Here is a 23,673-nt window from a genome sequence, read left to right as displayed (position 1 = left end):
TTTAGAGAAGTATAGATGCATGAATACCACAAATGAAACTGAGCATCGAGTACGATAATTTATTCAATAAAACTTAGGTAGGTATAGGTACTAATTGTGAAAATCTTAAAGTAAACTACAGGCCGCGTAGCCAAGATGCCGATCGCTTACGCTCCGTAGCGATCGAAACGCAACTGTCACTGTCGCACTAATAAGGAAGAGTGATAGAGAGACATAATGCTTTTCGTTGTCGAAGCGATAGCGATTGTAACCTTGGCTAGGCCGGCTGATCTACAAGTTCGTTAAAAATAATTTAAATTGTTAAATTTTATATCAATCAGAGACGTCTGCTAACGATTAATCGTGTAACAAATATTTCGCCCAGGACAATGAATTGTCCTTTACTTAAATGAAGCATTAAAATTTCATACTTATGTTTATCAATGAAATTAAATTATATTTAATTATAAAGTGATTTTAAAAACACTTGGTAAGTCAAAAATAAAACATACAAAATAAAGGTTTACTACCCCTCACCCTCACATAAGTTGCATATAATCTTAAGCATGTTATAATCTTATGTTGAATCATCATAGACAAACGACACTATAGATTAGATTTTTTATAATCGATATAAAATTTTATAGACTTAACTTTTATTATTATTCACTTAAAGCTAGGGTACCACTGCACTGTTGGGTCGTATATAGCACGCCATGAAACAATAACAATATCATCACACGTAAGGCATTGGTAAATTACTAATAAGTGTGTCATGATGTTAGTTTTATACTTGGCTAGTAATCTATTTTTCTATTCTAGCAGTTAAAGCGATGGAAGTATAATAACGATATAATTTGGACACATTTCAATGTTAACATACGTAAATTTTGCTTTAGGTAGGTATGTACTTTCATTGTTCATGTTACTTGTAATTAAGATATAGGTAGTTACGTAGTTATAAGTAGCCGTCATGACAGTTTCCTATGCTTATTAGACAGTGAAAGCTTATCCTAATCAAAATTGAAATTCGCCATATTATTGGCTTCCTGGGACCAGGCAGCGAACCGCGATCCATCCATCTCCCCGGCGTGTTGATTGCCCGCGGTCAGCCGGTGCCCCTGGCCGCCGATCGCCGCGCCGCAGTCCGGACACTTAGACAACACCATGGCGCCGCCGCAATCGGCGATGCAGTAGAAGTGCCCGTTGGGACACTTGTACCAGTGCCCCGCCTTCAGCCCTATCACTTTCACTATCATCGCGCGCTCCTCCTTGCTCGCTATGCCCGACAACTTCACCGCATTTTCAAGTTTCTCTAAGCATTCCACTCCCTTACCTTCTTCAAATACGCGCCAACTCAGAACAGCGTCGTTTGCAGCGGCACTGGCTTGCATCACAATCTCATTAGTCTTCGAAGATTTGTAGCTTTCGTGGCTTAATATCTTGGCTAATTGAATCATTGAATTCATACGCTTAAGCTCATTATCTAAGTCCAATTGTTGTTGCTCACTGATCTTGTGTGAATTAGTAGTGAGTACGTTGCAAAGCAGTTTCACTTGAGTTTTCATTTCCACATCCAGTTCTGATAAATGTGCAGCTTTGTACTTCATATAGTATTGACCAACAGTATCCAAGAAGTTCATGTATATATCGTTCATCTCCAACTGTAGAAGTGATATTTTTCTGTCATTTTGCGCGCGTTTGATAATCTTAATCACCACATGTAAGGCATTGCTCCATTCTTTACTTGCTGTAATAAAAAAATATTTGTATTTTTCTTTATCAATAATCACAGATTATAGGGTAATTCGCCAGTAACTGGCCAGTTTTAGCAACTGGCCGCCCTAAATTAAAAATGAATTCTATTCACCTATAAATAGAATTCATTTTAGTGTAAGGTGGCCAGTTATTGAAACCTTATACTAAAAAGAATTCTATTTATAGGTGAATAGAATTCATTTTTAGTTTAGGGCGGTCAGTTACTAAAACCGGCCAGTTACTGGCGAATTACTCTACAAGATAATAGAATTCAATTTGTAATTTAAAGTTTACCTAAAATAGTTCTCCTATGTGCGTCGGCTAGTTGCGATACTTTATTAACCATTTCCAATTTTTTAGTTCTTCTTTGGGAGTCCGTCCCATACACCTTTGCTTTAATTGGATTGATGTCGTTTTTCAGTAATTTATTAATCAAGTCTTTGTACCGATATGTATTGACAATAGGTTGACGGCACCAAGGGCATGCCTTGAGTTGAACAGTATCGCCCTCGCTGTTCATTAGATTATCCAAAGTGTCGACATCAAAAATGTGAGGACAATCCTGTAGCTGAATTAGCCTGAAATTACAACATTCAAAATATTAGCAGTGTTTGTGTGCCGAGAATTCGAGATATATGCAAAAGGCATTTGAACCACACAATGCACATACTTCTCGTCGTCATCATAGGGATCACCAAGCAGGTCGGTGGGGAAGCCTTCGGGGTCGCAGAGGCGGCAGGCCGGCGGGCAGGGCTCGCCGCAGAGCCCGCGGCACGGGTGTCCGCACGGCAGCGCGAGCGGACACGGTTCAGAGCACGGTGCGCGCGAGCACGGCGCGCCGCATGCGCGCACGCACACGGAGTGCACGCACGAGCGGTCGCACGGTGTCTCCTGCGCATGCAACCGCATGTACATAAATTGACTGCGCGCTTTAACTCAATGTACTCACCCGTTGTACTCAGGGTAATTATTAGGTACATAAAATAAATAGATATAGTTTGGCAGTTCTTTGTCAATGGAGCATAGGCAGAGATAAATAATTCCTTTCTCTTATGCTAGTATAGTAGCTCCAAAAAAGGGGACGAGCAGAGTTATTTTTATTTATTCTACTGTTACTTGTTTGCCATTATAATGCTTAATAAAAATAAGTAGGTACACTATAGGTACTTAAAAAAACATTTAAATATTCTTGAACATTTTCTCCTCCGATATGTTATTTTATTAGGCTTATTAGTAGTATTAGTACTTACTAACAAGTGAAAACTGCAAGACAATGACAAATGAGTAATTGTGACAAATCATACTGAGAACTGAGCTGAACCAGTCACATCATCCTCCTATTACCATCTAATGGGAATTTAAATACAGACAAATTCTTAAGCATAAACTAATTAACCCTTCGAACGCCACGCCTATCGTGTGTAGCGCGTCATCGTGAACCTTGCCTAAATGCACGAAGGCGAAGGCACAGAATAAATAATAGTACTAGATACAGAAGGTTCACTATGTGGCGCAAGCGCGAGCAGGCGTCCGTTCCGTAGCGGTGCGGGTACTAGTATGGCTAATAGACACCAAAATTGACGTGGGCCGTATGTACTTGTAGCGACGCGTTGAAATCGCGGAGTGAACGCCTGATGCTACCTGCCACGCCTAACGAAGGTTGATATTAGGCTGTAGGCGCACGCGTCAGTTGACGGCTTTGGCGTTCAAAGGTGAAAGTCGTACCGAACACATCGTGCAGGGCGCGCCGCACAGGTTGGAGCAGGGCGAGTGCGGGCACTTGACCTCGCACTTGCGCCGGCACGGCGGGCACACCTGGTTGCACGGCTCCTCGCATCTGCAACGAGCGAGGCTGTCAAACTTGGGCACAGAATATTAGGTCATTACCTATGAAATTGGCGTTTTGTCCGGAGAATTTCAACGAAACACGAATTTCCATACAATTAATTTTGCGGATATTTTTTTGATGGCTAATTCAAACCAAACAAAATTTTTCCAGTAATTTTTGACACCTTTAAGGTATGTTTTCAATATCTCCATTTCTTGAAAATTGGTACCATTAGAAAAATATAAGTAATTTTAATACTCGAACCGACAGCACATGAAAAGACCTATTTTCAAGGCTTAATTCTGAACACTTAACAATAAAAAATAACAATTAATTGCTGTCAAGCAGTTTGGCGAAATCATATTGTAGTTTTATTGTAATTGTGTATGTACTTTTGTAAAAAAAAAAAAACTAGGATCAGACTTATATCTATGAACAAAAACGCCAATTTCATAGGTAAGGACCTAATATATAGGTAGTGGCCGATCTTAGAATTGATGAAATGATCGGTTGGCCATATCATGAAAAAGTCAAACCTAACCTAACCATATCATGAAGTGATGAATTCTAAAATGGCATTTCTTGAAATGATCAAAATGGCCTCGACATTTATACTAGCCTGGCAAACCTATCGTATCAGTAGAAAATGGCGGCAAATATGAAAATTCTAAAGAACCCGAAGTTTTAATCTCCTGTAAAAAAAACTAAATTAAATCAAACGGAATAAATTGGAATCGGAACTATATGAAATTCTTCTTAAAAATATAAAAGACGACTTGCGCTTGTCAGGCATACGTTCCCGAAAATGCGTGTAAATTACTAATAACAATATTATCTAAATGGTGAGCCTGCTCCGTTTTAGTACAAAGCAACGTAGGGTACAAACGAATGGTCTGAAACTGTATTTAAACGCGCCTACGTACCTACGAGAGAAGTCATGACATTAGGGTACAAGTCGGTCGACATCAGGTACATTCGGGCGTGTACCTGTGTCCGCAGATGTTGAGCTGGTGGCAGCGCGCGGCGCAGGGCTGGTGCAGGCGGCCCTGGCGGCAGCCGGCGCACGAGCCGCCGCATACGTGCCCGCAGCGCAGCAGCGCGCCACACGGCGCTGTGCACGCAGACAGGAGCGTCTCCACCGACACAGATCCTTAAACAATATCATACATTTGGTTAAACTATATACTGATATTGGAAACTGTGATACTCGTATAAATGTTTATGACTTAATTGAAAAGCGTGAACACAAAATCTGTCTGTGTAGATCGCCGAGAAACATTACAAGGCAGCTGTGAACGTCATGGCCACAAGGGGACGGAAACTGCGTGGAGTGATATCGGTATACTTGACCATGTCGCACGGCACTCCGCATCTCATCTGACAGTCGTGTCCACACGCCTTCGTTCACATTTCATTCTGCCCAAGTGTTAGATAATTCCCTCACATAAAAAGGTACCTGTCTCGTAGCTTGCCGTTGCAAGGAAGCTGGACGGGAAACAGCGCGGAGTGTTTTCAGTACACTTGGCCATATCACACATGCAGCTCGCCGCACCGCGCATGACAGGCGTGGCCGCTCGCCTTCGTTCGTATTTCATTCTGAACAGGTGTTAGATAGTTACTTTATTTCAAAAGTTACCTGTCTGTGTAGCTTGCCGCGACACGTTGCAAGGCAGCTGCACGTTATGGCCACAGGGCGACGCGAAACTGCGTGGTGTAATTTCTGTGCACTTGGACATATCACACGGCTCGCCACACTGCGCTTGACAAGCATGGCCACACGTCATGATGCGTTCGCATTTCAGTCTGCACAGGTCTCGGGTTGGCTCTGATCCGCACTCGATCACTATTTCGTGGTTGCAACCTGGTACGGGTTTTTTCGTCTGAAAAAAATATGGCATTAAGGGTCAAAACCTTTTTTTAGTTACCGTTATACATCTTTCTTGTGAACATCATACAATAAATGGATTTTAAAGCTTAATTATTTTGCTAGATTCTTATAGGCATGATCAAACCGTCTCTGTATCTAATCCATAAGATGTATGATGTTGATGAAAGCATGAACAAAATGTAGGTACCCGAATCCTTAACGATTATACATTGTTCACCGAAAACATTCCGCAAAGTCTTTGACCAAGTACCTACACGTTTACAGTTTATAAATTTTGCATATATTTTTCTTCCAAAATTCTGTAGAATATAGTAATACCTATTCAAATATCCACAACATTTGTTTACCTACACATATAATAAAGCTGAAGAGGGTCGAAAGTCTGTACATAGAAGATATTCGAAAAAAAGTTGGCTGGGGATACTTAGAATCGATAACAGAACACGTTCCAACAGTTTTTAGAATTTTTGTCTGTTTGTCTGTTTATCTGTTTATCTGTTTGTCTGTTTATTTGAACGCGCATCACGTGAAAACGGCTGAACGGATTTTGATGCAAACTTTACTAATCTGTCGAGAACATCCCCGGCCAGGTTATAGGCTATAAAAATTCAACCCTTAAAGGGGCCCACTGATTAACAGTCCGCCGGACGGTATCGGCCTGTCAGTTGTTCGGAACTGTCAAAATTTTGTTCTAACTGACAGGCCGATACCGTCCGGCGGACTGTTAATCAGTGGGCCCCTTAAAAGGGGGGGTAGCCACAACACTCGATTGACTTAAGTTTGCCCCTGAATCTTATGGCGCTACTTAGGAAGGAGGGGCAAACTTTTTTCCAAATATGTGCTACCACAATAGAGTACCCTGGTAAACTAACAGATGGCGCTGAATTTAATACGTGTTGACATGAATAAGCCGCCGAGGAAGGATTTTGCCAAATTAACTCTAAGTTTAGAAGAGAGGGTACGGATATCAACAAATTTGTGACGTTCCACGGGAAAAGGTACCTTATGAGGGTTTCTAGTTTCGGAGATATGAAATGTTTTGTAAAGAGGTGAAAAAATGCTCAATTTTTTTTTATTGTGTGATGTGAAACCTTAATGCGTAACGTTTGTTTACCTGTTTTTATTTTTGTTATAAGTTAGTTATAAGCCTAGTAATGTCGTCTCAGAGTTTAGTAGAAAAGGTACCTTATGGAAAAAAGATTGAAAATTCCCAAAAAAACTAGTCAATACGGGAAAAGAAGTTTGGTAGAGAACTGTATTAGCATTCTGCAAAACTAATTTGATAATTTCAGTTCTGGTTGGGGCGCCTCGCAAATATTATAACCGTACATAGACCGACATCACAAATCCAAGTAGACTGCTATTATACCAAAGTTACTCTCGTCAAGTCTTTCTTAACTAGAATAATCTTCATTTGGTTTGGTCGCATGCAGTAAATCAGCCATTGGTTTGCTGAAAAATGCCAATACCCGACGCATTACCTTATGGAATATCTGAGGTCATTGAACCTCAATGCCGCTTATCTTCAATAGCAACCGAAATATATTATTGATAAGAAATAGACGATTTATACCATCTTAACCCCAAAATATTATTAGTTTATCCTAACTGTTCCATCATCATCATGCCTCATCATGTAACTTGACCACAAGGTACCTTTTCATTACATACAAATTATTGGTCTTTTTTAAGATTATTATGATGAAGAACTAATTAAATTTGGGGCAGTTTAATGTAAATTAATATTTTCTATTCATAAAAGATAAACTGTAATATGATTGATATTTTGTAGTGATGTATTATTAGATTTATTTCCATAAGGTACCTTTTCGTAAATGTATGGAGCAAATACTGTTATTGTTATGTAAGTTTAAAGTGGCATAAGGGGTTAAATATAGTATTTAGTTGAGGTTTTAGGATTTATTTCATTTGAATGACAGAATTTCTTTCATATGTGCTCAGAAAAATTGATTGTGTGTCACATTAAAAGTAAAAATATTCAATTTTGTGATTTTATATGAAAAAGTCAGAAAATACATTTTCACCTCTAAATCGGTATTATTTTTTGCTTAAACTGTCTGTCAGTGTCGTTTTCTAATAGATAAAATTTAAATCTTGAGAGCTCATTGCAATCAATCGTGAAAATGAAATAAAACTTTATTTTCAAGAGATTGGTTAGTATACACATAAATCAGTCGATATCAAAAGTTTCTATTTGCATTACAGAACAAGTCTCAATATTTTTTTAATCTCAGATATATAAGGTATTATTATTTGTAGTCAACTATGTAACTTAATTCAGGAACATAGTTTTTTACGCGGCTAAACTTAAAACTTCTCTATCGTAAAGTTGCTCATTTCACAACATTATTTTCAAAAAATCATATCTCTGTAACTACGCAACCTAGAAGGTTGATCTTTTGTGTTATCGATAGCTTATTTATTGTAGATTACTAGGGTATGCATAACTCCATACCCGCCATAAGGTACCTTTGACCGTGGGACGTCACATTTAATTGAATAATTATGTTGATTTAATAATACAACAAAATTAAACGACAGTAAATTAATTGCCCCTCATTGCACAGTGCCATCGTTTGGGGAACTGAGTAAACATTAAGTAATCAAGAAAACTAAAAATGAGTTTACATAGTTACGTAGTAGTAAAATAAACACACATACCAACATGCGTATAATTGCATAATTATTTAAAATTATTAATTTTCTCCGTCATGAATTATACCTAATCGTAATTATATCGCATCCATATCAAATCCAGTTTCATACATATACCTACAGCACTTACTTTACTGGTACTTTGAAAAAAAAAACATTTACCTCTGTCATTTGCAGTGCCGGATTAACCCTTTTAAGCAAAATAAGCACTTGCTTAGGGCACCACGTCTAGGGGGCACCAAAACCATAGGTAAATAAAACCGGCCAAGTGCGAGTCGGACTCGCAAACGAAGGGTTCCGTACCATTATCTATAAAAACGGTCACCCATCCAAGTACTGACCCCGTCCGACGTTGCTTAACTTCGGTCAAAAATCACGTTTGTTGTATGGGAGCCCCACTTAAATCTTTATTTTATTCTGTTTTTAGTATTTGTTGTTATAACGGCAACAGAAATACATCATCTGTGAAAATTTCATCTGTCTAGCTATCACGGTTCGTGAGATACAGCCTGGTCACAGATAGACGGACGGACGGACGGACGGACGGACAGCGGAGGCTTAGTAATAGGGTCCCGTTTTACCCTTTGGGTACGGAACCCTAAAAAACGCACAGGCTACATCAGCATTGCAGTCGTAGTGGAGTAGGTACCTACATGAAACTTTTATACGTGTACAAGTACCTACCCATCTAATAACGAAGGGTCGTAGGGATATCAAGTAAGAGAGTGAGGGTACGTAAGAACATCTCCAACGTATGCTTTCGATTTGACCTTACGCGGAGGCCCTTAAAGTCATGGAAAAAAATCTTGCTTTCGGGCTTGCGGCCAGGCGATTTTTTCGACATAGGTTACCGATTTTATAGCGAATTTTGCTCTCTTGCACGCCAGATTTGTCAGCCAAGCCGAGTTGCTCCTTAGCCGCGATCCTGAGACCTAACTCTTTCGTGATAAAATTATGTGAATGATTTCCATACTAAAAGTAAAAATGTACAACTGTCTATCAAATTGCGTTTTTATATCGAAAAATTTTCGCGCTCGCTTCGCTCGCGTTTTCAATAACATTCTAAGATATGGCGACTGCAGCAGCATTAGGTACTCTGTTGCAACGTTACTGCTGCAGTACTGTCAATTTTCGTGATAAAATGATGTGACTGATTTCCATTCTCAGCTGTAATGCGGCAATGAACGTCGCTCAATTTACCAAAAAAATTCAATGTAATCTTGATGACCCTAGGAGAAAGGGGGCACCATGGTCTAGAAATGGTTAGGGCATCAAAATATCTTAAACGGGCACTGCAGGTCGTTTGCGGAGTCAAACGATTTGGGACTCAAATTTTATACGCATTTCCATGCCTTCCCGAAAAAAATCGAATCATTCGCGAAAGTCTTGCAACGCATTGAGGTTACAAACGGCACGCGGTCTTCCTCAGTAGTCTGAAGAAGAGACCACGGTGAGTGGCGCTCTAGCCAGGCAGGCCGCTTCGCTTTCGCTCGCGCGCGTATACCTTACTGTATCGTCCGATATACACCTACTACTCTGTCGTTAAAATCACGTGTAAAATTTTAATAAGGGCTAATAATTAACTATTGATTTTGGAGTGTAGTTTTATTTAGTGGTACCTACCTAACTGTAAAATATTTTATCTGGACTACAGTCCTCTAGCATATCCATCTGTCAACTTTACTTCAAGTTCCGCCTCCAGGGGAGAGGGAGAGAAATTAGGATTAGAAATTAGCTGCTTAGTGACACAGACGGAATTCCACGCGGGCGGAGCCGCGGGCACAGCTAGTAATAAATAAATCTGCCAACGAGTTACGAAGTGATAATGAATAGTTACGCGAAAGATTTAGACCCAGTAGGAGTAGGATAATATTAAATTCCCACTTCAATTTCCCGAAGGTTTAAAATAAAACGCTTTTTTCACTCCCAATCCCAGTTCATCAGAAAATTTACCTTTTGCTTGCAATCCCCGCATTTCTCGAAGCACAGCTTCTTGCAGTGATGACCACAGGGAAGCGAGCGCGCGCACTTCTCTCGGCACGGCTTCGCGTTCACATCTTCGTGACACGCCACTCTCTTCGAGTGCGTGCAACCGGACCTCTTCTTGATAACCTACAACATAACATATTTTTTTGCTGATATTATTAGGTCATTTACTTACAGTAAAGCGCAGGAAATGCGAGTCAATAACTAAAGAAGGAGGATCATGCAACATAGAAAAATATGTGAAAGTCCAAAGCTGTATCTGGAAATGTAACAGGGATTGCTTGTACAATAAATATGTATGTGTAATATAACACTTTAAACTCTCGCGTTTTGTACACATATTTAATTACACAAACGGGTCTACCGCGATATAATTTCATTGTTTTTACCTTTAATTCCGACGTTTCAGCTGAGTTGCACCAGCTGTGGTCACGGAAAGACTGACGTCCCAACAAATGTCAACGGAGAAAACAAAAATGTCAATGAAATTATATCGCGGTAGACCCGTTTGTGTAATTAAATATATGTATGTGTAATGTTTAAGAAAAAAAAAAACCTCAGCTTAGCAGCTGATTAAGGTGCCGTTTGTCAGGGGTCATATGTTTTGTAATAACTAAATTGTCAAACGTGAACTTTTAACAACTAAACTGACGGCATAATGTACAGCCGTACAGTGCAATTTAGCTGACGAATTTGAATCTTTGTTGACGGCAACATACCTGGACGTTGCATTCGATACACTCTTCGAAACAGGAACGTAGACATTTGTGCTCGCCGAGGTCCCCTTCCAAGTTAGCTGTGCAGCCTTTCTTCGCTTTTGGGCACGGTTTCAGGCAAGTGTACTAGAAAATAAGTGAGGGTTCTTTCAAGAATTGAGAAATAATGATTCGCTTTGCATCAGTATGACGATCGATAAAAATCGCCCTTGATAAAAATTAAGTCTGATTTTGATAATGGAGATAAACAAATTATATCTACATATTTGAAATTGCCATGAAACATTGTGTTGTGATGCTATGTGAAATACTTGTTTCACTTGTACATGGTACTAGGTTGCGAGCGGAGTCTTGAGGATGCAACCGGGAAACCAGCATGAAGCTGAGGGGTTGGGCACTTTACCTGCTCCGGTGGTCCGGGTCGCGGGCCTCTAATATGCTGCTGCACGCGGGGCTACACCTAAACCTGCTGTTGAGGCACTTGCACCGCTAAGGGGTCAGTAAGTGTACCTTACCAGTGGCGTAATATATATTTACAAGTCTAGTGAGACTATATAATGTAGTTATTCTAATAGTTCGTTGCATCTTACCCGCAAATGGTCCGGGTCATCATTGACGTGACAGGTCCTGCGGCACGCGTGCCCGCACTTGAGCCTGCTGTTGGGGCACTTGTCTTTGCATTTGACATCGGATGTCTTCATGTAACACTCTTTCGTTGCCTGAAATATTTAGATATTAGGTACATAGTTTTTAAGTCTTATTCATACTCAACTGCCACTTACTTCAATAACCATCATACTTCATTTTTTCTAAAGGTTTGTAAAGATGTGTATTGGTTACTTTTGTTAGGTAAGGCTACGAGAGTCTCAAGGAGGGACCTGATTCTGGTTCCATATGAGGACGAGGTATATAGCTCATATAGCCACTATAGGTCTTTTACTGCCCTTTAACTGAGCCGGCTGGAAAGAAGTTATTATGGCCAGCTAAGGATGAGTTGAAGACTTGGCTGCATGAAGCTGTGATTTGTATTATGTTCAGTTAGCACCAGAGTCCAAATCGAAATAAATAGAAACCAGATCAGATCCGCGAAGGCACTAAATCTAAAATTCACGATGCACTGCACACTGCTGAAGATCGCAACAAGTGGAAGGAGTTAGTCCACAAAATAATTCGTGGAGGCCACGACCCTCAGCAATGAGGAATACGACACAAGGAGGAGGAAGTTAGTACCAACCGCCTGAGATACGTGGTACCTATTGGTACTTACTTGGTGTCCGCAGTCAGGTAAAGTGACGTCGACCGGCGCCGTGCACTGTATAGATGGATCACCGGGCTCCTTGAAGCACGGAACTGCTTTGTTGTGACCGCAAGGAAGAGACTTTTCCACGAGACGCTTGCATGGCTGGCACTCTTTAGCGCATTTGAACGGGCATTTGTGACCTTCGATTTGGCAAATTTTCCTGTAAAATATTGGATTTAATCATCACATTTTTGCCTATTGCAGCAGGCTAAAATTATGGAGGGTCTTAGATACCTGCGTGATATAAATAAATAAGGGTCATTTTGTAACACCACGCAGTTGAATAAGACACACTGTCACGTTACGTAGATAAATATGACCGTCATATCCGTACTGCGCTCTGAATACGCTGATTGCGACAAAAATGCTTAAATCAAAATTTTACAGTAAAAAGACAACTTGCAGTTTGAATATTATCGTTCCTCTATTCCAAGCCTGCCGACGACTGCCCGACGGGAAAATGGAAGACATTCATAGAGGACTTATGCAGGAGAAGAAGCATGATTACCTTTCACAATCCTTGGTGCATTGTATTTTCGCATGTACCAAGTCATATGCGTGGCAAACACGAGGGCAAGCATGCCCACATGGCAAGTTGTATTTACAATCCAATAGACAACCGCCCTCGGGAACTTTTACAAAATCACTCACTGACGTTATCTGTAAACAAAACGTGATTTAAAGTACCAGTTTGCTATTTAAGAATATAAACTAAAAGTTGTTATTCTACTTATTCTAACCGTAGTAATTTGTCCGTTGTGATTATCACATTTTAGCTTCAAACTTGTTCCAAGAGATCCATTTTTCTCCAAAGTAGCTGCAATTTTTTTCCACAGTTCTGATTTCCTCTTGAGTAAATCGATGTTTCCAAATATAAAGAAACCTGTAAAAAATATTTGTCATATAATTTTGAATGGCACAATATTCAACAATTACTCTGAACGGTGAAGTAGGTAAGAGGGAAGCATGGCCAATAATAAATATTGAGTAATGTCAATCAATGCATTGTAGTGGATTTGGAGAAAGAAATTGAATATTAGCTGGTTCTAGAAAGCAATACACACCGTAACTTAGTTGCAACGAGACGTAGCACAATAGGTTGTAAATCTATGACCTAAAGCAGCGTCCTTACCTTCTCTGGCCCTGGACAAGGCGACGCAGATCCTGTTCTCGGTGCCCAGGAAGCCGATGCTGTCGTTGTCGTTGTTGCGCACCAGCGACAGCAGGATTATCTTCGACTCCTCGCCCTGGTAGTTGTCCAGGACTGTGATCTTCACGTTTGACAGATGATCGTACAGTGACCGTTGCTAAACATACGAAGATTATTTTTATTTAAATGTGTAGGGTATCTCGAGTTGGGAAAAATCGAAGAGCAGAGAAACTTACCTTTCGCATGTAGAATAATTGTCCGGAGTAAGCGGCAAGAATTGTGACTTCCTCAGGTTTGTAGCCCTGCTGCATCAAGTAGTTCGCCAGACGGAGCACCAAGTCTGCTTCCTGGGTGTTTGTACGACTTGAACTGTCGTCTTCACACTGTAAAATATAAACTAGGTATAATAACTTTACTGTTTCGTTGTGGGATGTCTGTGTCCACTATGTCCAGCACATATGTGATAGGTACAGCACATCAGCAATCCAGTCAATTCGGACTTTCGTTCCAACACATATTCAATAGGATAGCCAGCGTAAATTTAGACTAACATTCCGATATAAGTAGATACGTAAATATGTGTAGACTGTACAGTGCAAGTGTGCAAGCAGTGTACAAGATTTAAGTAGGTACCTAGGTCATTTTCAACTCACTTGTTCCCTGTAGTCATGGGAAAAGAAGAAGAGATTATGCGTGACACCGCGCACGGGCGGGAAGTCCTCGACGGAGAGGTGGTTCTGCAAGTCGGGGTAGATGGTGGGCGCCACGAGCGCGGCGATCTCGGGCCGCATGCGGTGCTGCACGCCGAGCCGGCGGCTGTGCACGCCGTTGCGGATCATGCGCTCGAACAGCGACACCTCGAGCTCGTAGTGCCGTGCCAGCCGCAGGTACGCCGCCGACGGCCGCAGCTGCTGGTGATCCCCTGCATAAGGCAACAAACCGAAGTAACAATTTGTGGTACTATAGTGGTCAATAGAACGTTTCCTAAATACCACCTAAGGTCCTATAAAAGACCTAAGAAGGTTGTATAAAGCCGAAATGGCGTATCTTTAGTGCCATTCAGTGATATAGTAGACCTGTAGCAGTGTCAGCCGTGACGTTTTAGGTCTATAAAAGTGATGTAATGCATGACTCTTGTGCTAATTTGTTGTCAGAAACGCCATTATAGTGTTAATTTATACTATAGTAGCATTTGAGATTCCATTATAGTGCTTGTTTTATACTATAGTAGTATTTGAAATTCTATTATAGTGCTTTTTTATACTATTGTAGAATTCATAGTTCCTTTACTACTTGTTGTGTGTTTACTTCACAAAAACGGTACTAAGTAAAATGGTGATAAATAAAGACGTTATATTAATATGCGCCATTTAGATGTCGAATAATTCGGTCTTTAGTGCAAAAAGTATATGGGACGGAAGTTTTACCGTTAGAATAGTATTAGGTTAATGAGGAATTTTAAATGCCCCCTCGATTTATTTATGTTTTTAATAAAATAATTTAATAAAATATTATGATATTCACCATAGTTACTACTATACAGCCAAGAAGTAAATCCGACGCTTTTATAGGCTAACTATAGAACTTAGGACGAAATATTCACCGCCATCATGATTAAAATTAGGGTTCCAAAAGAATTTTGCTGTGACCCAGTTGCACCTACAAACTCTTTAGAAAGATATAGGATTTTTTTTTAATTTAGATGTAGTCATTACTGTTGTTTCCTTTTTCAATGAGATTGGTAAAAAAAATGTGCTAATAATGGATGTCGATAAATATCTAAACCGTCACGATTTTATGCTTGTATTAAATCATTGATGATAAATCTCACCTACAATCACTAATATCACTGGGGTCTTTTTTATCAATTCATTAAAATATAAAAATATTTTGTACGGAACCACATTATGTGGCTTAGGCCTGAACTTATATAAGCAAGATATAAGTAGCCATTACAGATCAAATTGATCATTTACAAGTAGTCGTTTTCTACCTTTATGTATCTAACTCGGTTTATAAAAGACTTAAAAACTCAGCTATAACGCTGTTGTCTTTTAAAAGAAAAAACAAAACCACTATACAACAGTTTTGTGATATAAAAGAGTCATTGTGACGTTTACAGCGATGAGATATAATAGGGATTTTAAAACTACTAAAGCGCTTTTTAACGCTATAAATATGTCCCAAAAACGCTACTATAGAGCAAAACAGTTCTATAATAGTGTTCATATGACTACTAAAGTATTATGTACTATAGCAGTGATCTCTAAAGCCACTATATCCTATAATCGTTGTATAGTTGGGTTTTTGTCACTGTTTAAACACAAAACTATAGCGGCTTGCAGGGAACCTTAATAGCGCAAACTACTAAAGTATTATGTACTATAGCAGTGATCTCTAAAGCCACTATATCCTAAAATCGTTGTATAGTTGGGTTTTTCTCACTGTTAAAACACAAAACTATAGCGGCTTGCAGGGAACCTTAATAGCGCAAACTACTAAAGTATTATGTACTATAGCAGTGATCTCTAAAGCCACTATATCCTAAAATCGTTGTATAGTTGGGTTTTTCTCACTGTTAAAACACAAAACTATAGCGGCTTGCAGGGAACCTTAATAGCGCAAACTACTAAAGTATTATGTACTATAGCAGTCATCTCTAAAGCCACTATATCCTAAAATCGTTGTATAGTTGGGTTTTTGTCACTATTAAAACACAAAACTATAGCGGCTTGGCAGGGAACCTTAATAGCGCAAATTAGTTGCATAAAAGTGATTCCAAATACTATTATACAGTAATATTGCTCTATAGTGATTATATTTGAACCTGTTATAGTACACGCCTGTAACGGCTCTATAAAATGATGATGTAAACCTTTACATCAATTGCTTATAGAATATATTAGCTGTATAAGCCTATAGAGCAAAAAGGTGTTGCCAAGCGCTTTTATACGACAGGTGGTCATCTCTGAAACCTTAATACGACGTCTATACAAGCTTTTAGCGATAAAAACTAAAATTATAGGACTAAAATGTTACTTGGGCGTCATTCCGACAACAAACATTTCAAAAATTAAACTTGCAAACGAGACCTTCCGCACTCTCATATCACAAACGACCAGTTTCTTCTCAGATATTACAGGTAGGTATCAGGTAATTAAAAGTTGACATTAGAAACTTCGAAAGACCCTGCCAAACCCGTAACTACAACCATTCTGTCATCATTCTTACATGTAGGTGTAGGTACAACCAGAATGATATCAAGCAATTCAACATACATATAAAATTTACGTACCTATGAGAATCAAGTGCTGGCAACTTTTTGTAAGAGACGTTACTATATGCGACTCCAGGACTTCTGCGGCCTCCTCTACCACCACTGAAACAATTAATTTGCCAATAGAAATAGGATTCGGAACCAACACCAACATTTAAAAAGTGCATCATTGAGGTTGTTAGATATCTTAACATGGTGCTTATTTATTTACATTATTTCACGATTGAAGGTTTTAATGTCATTTATTACACCTCACGATTATTGACTTTTACTTTAGGTACCTATTGGAGGTGCTATTTCTGCTAACAACTTGCGCAGTCTCGCTGCCCCACTCGTGGTCATTCCGACGACTCGAGTTCGCTTCAGTACGGACAGGTCAACCATCATCCTGGCCTCTTCATATGCCACTGCGGCAGAGCGCAACCTCTCCTGAAGTAACAGACGAAATAAAGCGACAGTGAGACAAATGAAAACTGGTGATTTGATTACACTTAATTCGTGGCAGATTAGCCCTCAAAAACATCAGAATTATTTATACCTAATTATATATTAGGTTAACCTGTAAAGCACAACAAAGATCAGTGTAAGTTTATTAATGCAAAAGTGGGTACCTACTTAAAATACTAACCTCAATTTGTTTAATTTTTTTCTTCACGTCTTCCATGGCTACGTTGGCCCATTTAAAGTACAATGACCAACGCTCTACACGGGGAACAGTAGTTAAATCTAGTGCATTGGTTAGGCGAATCCTTGGAGCTCGGGACCGGTGTTCCAACATATCCTAAAGGAGAAGATTAAGATATTTTAATTGAACAAGGAAAAATATAAAGAACAGAGACCCTACAACAAAAACGTAAGGATGATTTGAAATACTCACTTTGAAAAGTTTCACTTCTGAATACACATGACATATCTCGTTTTCTAATTCTTTTAATTCGTATCGCGAACTACCTCTGTTTTGTAGATCTTGAAACCTTCGCAATAGAGATTTTATCTCCTCTTCTTTGTCAGACAACGAGAAAGATGTAGTAACGGAGTCATAGCCTGGTTTTTCTGCCAGAGAGCCATCATCATCCAAATCATCGAAATCGATTTCATCTCTAGCAAAGATATCGTCGTCGACTTCTGCGTTGTTATTTTCAGGTTCATCTGGCTGATCATTTTCAACTTGTTCTAATAATGTAGGATCAATTTGAAAATCCTCCACATTTTCAAAAAGCCAATGTTTTAAAACATCTTTTATATTTCTCCCTCTATAGAAGTTTTCAAGTATTTTACACTCTTCGTTGTACGCTACAATACTTTTGTAGCTCAAAACTCCAGAGTTCAAGGCATCGACACGAGCTTGTGCGTGATCTAATGCACTGATCTGCGTTTTTAGCTCAATTCTCCTTTCATGATAATAACTGCTGTTGACTTTACGTCTCAAATTATTTATATTAAATTGATTCAATGCTTCGTTTCGTGATCTGCCCCCAATGCGTGCCAAAGATTTGGTGATAGGTAAAAGAGCCTCTAGAAATTGATCAAGGGCGTGGTTTGTGTAGCATATGACAAGCATGCAACATCTAATTTTAGGAAATGGTGCGTATTTAAGTAGAGTTTCCGCGACTTTGACACCGAGGTAGGTTTTGCCGGTGCCCGGCGGGCCCTGGATCACGGCGAACTCGTGGGTGAGCGCCAGTTTATACGCTTCATACTGGGTATTATTCAAGCTCAGCTCAGTTTGCAAGGGCCAGCTGTGGTCTTCCAAGACAATGAAATTCACGTCTTCTGCGTCTTTATTTTGAATTTGATAAATGGTTCCCGGAGTGAGATAAGCTGGTTTTTCAGGGACTTTCTGTAAGTGGCCACGAAACATCGAAATTTATTGGGATGAGAGGTTGATTATATATAATTAAAGATAATTTTCTATTATATTTTAGTCCTATACTTAATATACTTAAATATAATAATATTGCAGCTTAATATACATACAGATCCGTCGCCAGTCTCGCTACCTCACATTGAGGTCCTATATTACCTAAACTCCCAGCCTTGCCATTGACGACTGGTCTGGCCTAGTGGGTAGTGACCCTGCCTACGAAGCCGATGGTCCTGGGTTCGAATCCCAGTAAGGGCATTTATTTGTGTGATGACACAGATATTTGTTCCTGAGTCATGGTTGTTTTCTATGTATTTAAGTATTTATATATTATATATATCGTTGTCTGAGTACCCACAACACAAGCCTTCTTGAGCTTACTGTGGGACTTGGTCAATCTGTGCAAGAATGTCCTATAATATTTATTTATAAACTCCTTCCTTTATAACAATTTTAGTTGCAAAGTTTATGAGTATACTTACTTCAACATCGACAATGTATTTGCTCATAGCCAAATGCTCCGGGAAGCTGGGTTCCTGAAGCGCTTTTAGCACGTGATAGTAAGGCTCGAAGTAAACTTCGCACTCTATCATTATGTATGGATCGTCGTTGTATAAGTTGGAGCCCATTGCACAATTTACAATATTGACTGGTAACTGAAAGAGTAACAATATTATGAAATATTTTTAGGGTGGAAGCTGACTTGTAACATTTCGGTGTAATGTATTTTGTATGTGGTATGTGTATCTATCACTCGAGCATTTCAAGAGTCAGTGTGCTGTGCTCAATTCGACTGTCGGTTTTTTTAAGAATCCCTTTAAGTAAGTGTTGCATTACATTACAAGTCAGTTAGTGCTGGTAGCAGACTTGAATGAATTGAGAAATCGAGCATACTTGAAGAAAATTCGCCGCGTAGCTGTAATCGCTCGAAATCACCCCGAAACATGATCCGTGGCCAGGTCGCCAGTCGCCACCTATTAACCTAGAGGTCCTATAATGTAATATACCCTCAAGTTTAACCATCATTGAAGTATCGAGCACTTGGAAGACCATGCAGCTAGTGTACGAGTACAAATATTGAAATTTAATGAATGTTTCGTAACCTGTCTTTTATTCAAGAATTTTTCATCACGCTCCAAAATTGTTCCCACAAGGAAACTTTTGCAATTATCCTTGGTAAAGACTACGAGGGAACCAAACAGGAACCGCTTGCTGTGCGCCCAGTTCACTCTCTTGAACATCTTCATAGTGCTCTCATCGAGGAGTACGATAGAACCAATTTTTTGCTTCGAAGCGTATGGTTCTAAAAATTTTACGTTTTTGTAGACACTGAAAAAATACAGATACATATTGATCATTTTAGACTCGTAAATAGTTATTTGTTTTACAAGGGGGCAAAGTTGGCAAAGGGTTTCAAAGCACGAGGGTTAAACAAAATTTGCCCCCGAGTGAAACACAACATTTTTCACCACACCAACCCGAAGCAAATATTAAATGTAAAATATCAAACAAAATCAAACCAAATCAAATCCAAATTAATGTTATTAAATATTTATCATCCAAAATCATCATTTAAAAGTCAATTCTACCAGCAAACATAAGAAAACAACTCAAAATTTGTATTTGATTACTTTGCCTCACATGTGAATTACTGATAGCAAAGTGCAACTTTGCTATCCGTTTTTGAAGTGCAAAGTAAGCCTTTCCGAGCTGGTGTGGTGCACTTTGCTATTAGTAATTCACATGTGAGGCAAAGTAATCAAATGCAAATTTTGAGTTGTTTTCTTATGTTTGCTGGTATAATTGACTTTAAAATGATGATTTTGAATGATAAATATTTAATAACATTCATTTGAATTTGATTTAGTTTGATTTTGTTTGATATTTTACATTGAATAGGTATTTGTTTCGGGTTGGTGTGATGAAAAATGTTGTGTTTCACTCGGGGGCAAATTTTGTTTAACCCTCGTGCTTTGAAACCCTCGCAACGCTCAAGATTCCATTTTTCGAACCACTCGCTACGCTCGTGGTTCAATTTTGGAATCTTTCGCTTGCTCTGGTATCAATATTAGCACGAGCGGTTAAACAACAACTTTGCCCCCTTATAAAACAAATAACTATTCTATTATGTCAGTATTCAGAGAGGAAAAGGGAGAAAGCCGACGAGAAAGCTCTTGCAGTGATCTTTGGTAAACAGCACAAGGGACCCAAACAGGAACCGTTTGCTGTGCGCCCATCAGTTCACATTATTTATCATCTTCATAATGCCCTCGTCAAGCAATACGATAGAACCAACATTTTGATTGGAAACGTAGGGTTCCAAAAATTTCACATTTCGGTACACACTGAAAGAAAGCATCGTAAGTTATAATAAGCTTTTTTTTAAACTGACACTAGCCTATTTAACTATCCTGGTTAGAAATTAAGAACGATGGACCAGCAATTATTAGGAAGTAGGTATTCTAAAAACATCCTACAATTAATAAAATACAATTATTTGCCTATATAAAGTGTGCGTGTGATCGAATCGTCTGTGGTCTTACCGTATGTGATCGTATTTTCTTTTCTTCGGTTCTTCAATAAATTGGTCTGTGGAATAATACACAAATAACTTTTTAGCCAATCGATAAACGAAGTCTGACAGATGTACATAGGTATCTACCTGTTAGATTCCTTGTAGGTAATAGGGACTTGTTCTTATTACATATTCATGGGACTACTGAATAAAATCTATTACCAAAATGTAGTAACTTACATAATTGTGTTGAATAGACTACTTTTATTTTGTTGATGGGTTTGTAGAGTAAAACTTACGTATCCCTTCCCTGAGCGGTCCGAAGCAGTCCTCGCGCAGCAGCCGGAACTGCACGTCCAGGTAGTGCTCCACGTCCGCGTACGCGCCCTCCACGACGTTGGGCCGCAGAAACGGCCGCCGCTCCAGCAGCTCCGAGCCCGAGGGCAGCACGCTCAGCTCACGGAAACTCTCGAGAGGCTCGCCGACCTCATCAATCCCTTCTAATCTCCTCTGGTTTTGAATCTATAATTATAATTTCTTTGATGTCAACATTTTGTTATACTGATAAGACTGGGAAATATTTTTACTGTTACCATTTCTGTCGGCATCATTTTGCTAAAATATGTATTAAACTACACCCAACAATTAGGTTATTTTATTTACCCACAGTTAAATATTCGTCAAGCTTTAAATATTGTATTTATTAAAAGTTATTGTTTAAGAATTTCAAAGTTGATCTTGTTACGCGTTGGTATGTATTCCTATTGATATCCCCTCTGTTTTTGTACCAAACGACAAAACTATAATAACCATCTAAGTACCTACCATAACACTAATCCATTCTCACTAACTTTATACAAAAAGCTCTAAATAGAACTGGTAGGTCATTTATATTTCGTCACAGAAAGCGATAACAAATTTCTAAGCGTCGCACGTCTAATGACAGGGTACTTAACTATGGGTACCTACTAGCGTAGAAGCAACCAATATTTTAACTAAAACTTAGCAGTGTACGTAGGGGAATATAGGTATCACAGTCATATTAGAGTTCTTTAAATTTTTAAGATAAATTGGAAGGCATACTAAGTACTCTAAGTAGGTATTGTAGGTACTCTTACCTGTACCTGATCGCAGACTTTTAGACTTTCCCGAATTTTAGTCATTCTTGCCGTGTATTCCTCCGGCAACTCGAACCCTTGCTTCTCCTTCAACCCCTCCAAACAGCTCTTGCTCGTGGCCTCGATCAGCGCCCCGCACTTGTGCACCGCCGTCGCCGGTGAAACGTTTATAAGACACTCGCAAAAATTCATGAAATGACTCCAGAATTCCTTCTCCCTAGTCCAGTAGTACTTGTTGAAATACTTGTCTTCCCTGCTTACTGTATACGGCAAATGCATCAAGTACAGTTGCAAATGGTCGATAAATTTAGTGTTGCATAGATCCAGAAGAAGCAACTTCTTAGATTCCTCGAAGGAAGTTTTCCAAACGTTAGTAATCAGTTCAAGGACCAAAAAGAATATGTCGCTTTTCTTTTTGTCGACAGGTGTATCTAATAGAAGGGTAAAAAATGCTTTCTGTTGGTTAATCTTTTCAATGATGTCGACACTATCAGATTTAGATATTTCCTCTAGCATTTTAAAGCCCATGGGCCTGTCCCTTTTACCACGGCCCTTGTCGTTTTTTTGGTTGGAGCGAGCATTATTCCTGTTCGAGTGGCCGTGAGATCCGTCCGTATTGTTATTTACGATTTCCTGAAGTATGTTTTGTTGTTCAGGTGTTGCCGAAATAAGAGCAGGCCTTTCCCCGAGAATTCCAGGGCCAGCTGAAATAAACCAGTCACCAGTCACCATTCACCAAATATTCAAATGAATAACGTTGTCTAACATGTTATACCTACGAAAACCATACAACGGGGCGATACTTATGGAATACAGGATATTTATGGTAGTGCGGAAACCGAGAAATAAACCCAACATACCTACGCCAAAAATAAACCCGGCGTGTTAAATATAAGTATACTAAGTGTAAAGAGTCTCTAAACCCCGCACACCGGGCCCGCGCCTCGGCCCTCGTGAGCTCTGTACCGCCATGGACATCTGATGCCGTTGCCCCCACTTGCCGTGAAGGACCTAGACCAGCCATTCTCTAAGTGTGTTCCGCGGAACTCTAGGGTTCCGCGACACCCCTGCAGGGGTTCCGCAAGAATTTAGAACACTATGCTTTAGTCGCCTCGAAAAATTTTACTATGCAAAAAACACACTTCTAAAAACTATTGTTTTATTGTAGGGTTCCATCAAGTATTTCGCTTTCCAAAAGGGTTCCGTCAAAAAAAAAGATTGAGAACCGCTGACCTAGACAGTAATGAACAGCAGGGAGAGTGGGTTCTTACCGTTGACATTCCCTCGGGCTGCGCTAGTACCCCGGCCACGGCCACCGCACCCCGCACCAGCTCCTCGACCCCTGCCGCCGTGCGATTTTTGCCGCCATGGGCGTCTATTGCCGTTGCCCCCGCGGCCTTGTCGTGAAGGACCTAGACAGTTAATAGTCATTCATATGAAGATAGTTTTTCAATTTTTTGGAATCGGTGTGCGAATGAGGCAACTAGTGTTATGTCTGTCTGTCTGACTGCGGAACTTATGACATTATAGGAATTACACATACAAAGTTACCCAATCTCTTAAATGTTCGAGTGTAGTACCTTTAATTTTCAGTACCTACATGCTAACATTAATGTAG

General features: G+C 39.5%; 1 protein-coding gene across 1 annotated transcript in view; it reads right to left on the bottom strand.

Moving 5' to 3' along the window:
* Positions 1–524: 524 nt before the first annotated feature.
* The window catches only part of LOC134796493 (NFX1-type zinc finger-containing protein 1-like), a 52,191-nt gene continuing 29,042 nt past the window's right edge, over positions 525–23,673 (bottom strand). Inside the window, exons 3-27 of the mRNA XM_063768685.1 lie at positions 23,327–23,467; positions 22,056–22,759; positions 21,237–21,459; positions 20,966–21,011; positions 19,526–19,751; positions 18,905–19,078; positions 17,436–18,398; positions 17,187–17,339; positions 16,840–16,987; positions 16,577–16,660; positions 13,935–14,203; positions 13,518–13,664; positions 13,264–13,438; positions 12,872–13,014; positions 12,640–12,791; positions 12,099–12,291; positions 11,422–11,550; positions 10,835–10,957; positions 10,083–10,241; positions 5,202–5,445; positions 4,553–4,715; positions 3,463–3,574; positions 2,408–2,628; positions 2,032–2,315; positions 525–1,729 (exon numbers count right to left, since the gene is read on the bottom strand). Of these exons, the coding sequence (XP_063624755.1) occupies positions 993–1,729; positions 2,032–2,315; positions 2,408–2,628; positions 3,463–3,574; positions 4,553–4,715; positions 5,202–5,445; positions 10,083–10,241; positions 10,835–10,957; positions 11,422–11,550; positions 12,099–12,291; positions 12,640–12,791; positions 12,872–13,014; positions 13,264–13,438; positions 13,518–13,664; positions 13,935–14,203; positions 16,577–16,660; positions 16,840–16,987; positions 17,187–17,339; positions 17,436–18,398; positions 18,905–19,078; positions 19,526–19,751; positions 20,966–21,011; positions 21,237–21,459; positions 22,056–22,759; positions 23,327–23,467 (6,113 nt within the window). The 3' untranslated portion in view covers positions 525–992. The remainder of the gene's footprint in view (positions 1,730–2,031; positions 2,316–2,407; positions 2,629–3,462; positions 3,575–4,552; positions 4,716–5,201; positions 5,446–10,082; positions 10,242–10,834; positions 10,958–11,421; positions 11,551–12,098; positions 12,292–12,639; positions 12,792–12,871; positions 13,015–13,263; positions 13,439–13,517; positions 13,665–13,934; positions 14,204–16,576; positions 16,661–16,839; positions 16,988–17,186; positions 17,340–17,435; positions 18,399–18,904; positions 19,079–19,525; positions 19,752–20,965; positions 21,012–21,236; positions 21,460–22,055; positions 22,760–23,326; positions 23,468–23,673) is intronic.

This window comes from Cydia splendana, chromosome 13 (genome assembly GCF_910591565.1).
Source record: "Cydia splendana chromosome 13, ilCydSple1.2, whole genome shotgun sequence".
NCBI lineage: Eukaryota > Metazoa > Arthropoda > Insecta > Lepidoptera > Tortricidae > Cydia > Cydia splendana.
This window is presented reverse-complemented; position numbering and strand designations above follow the sequence as displayed.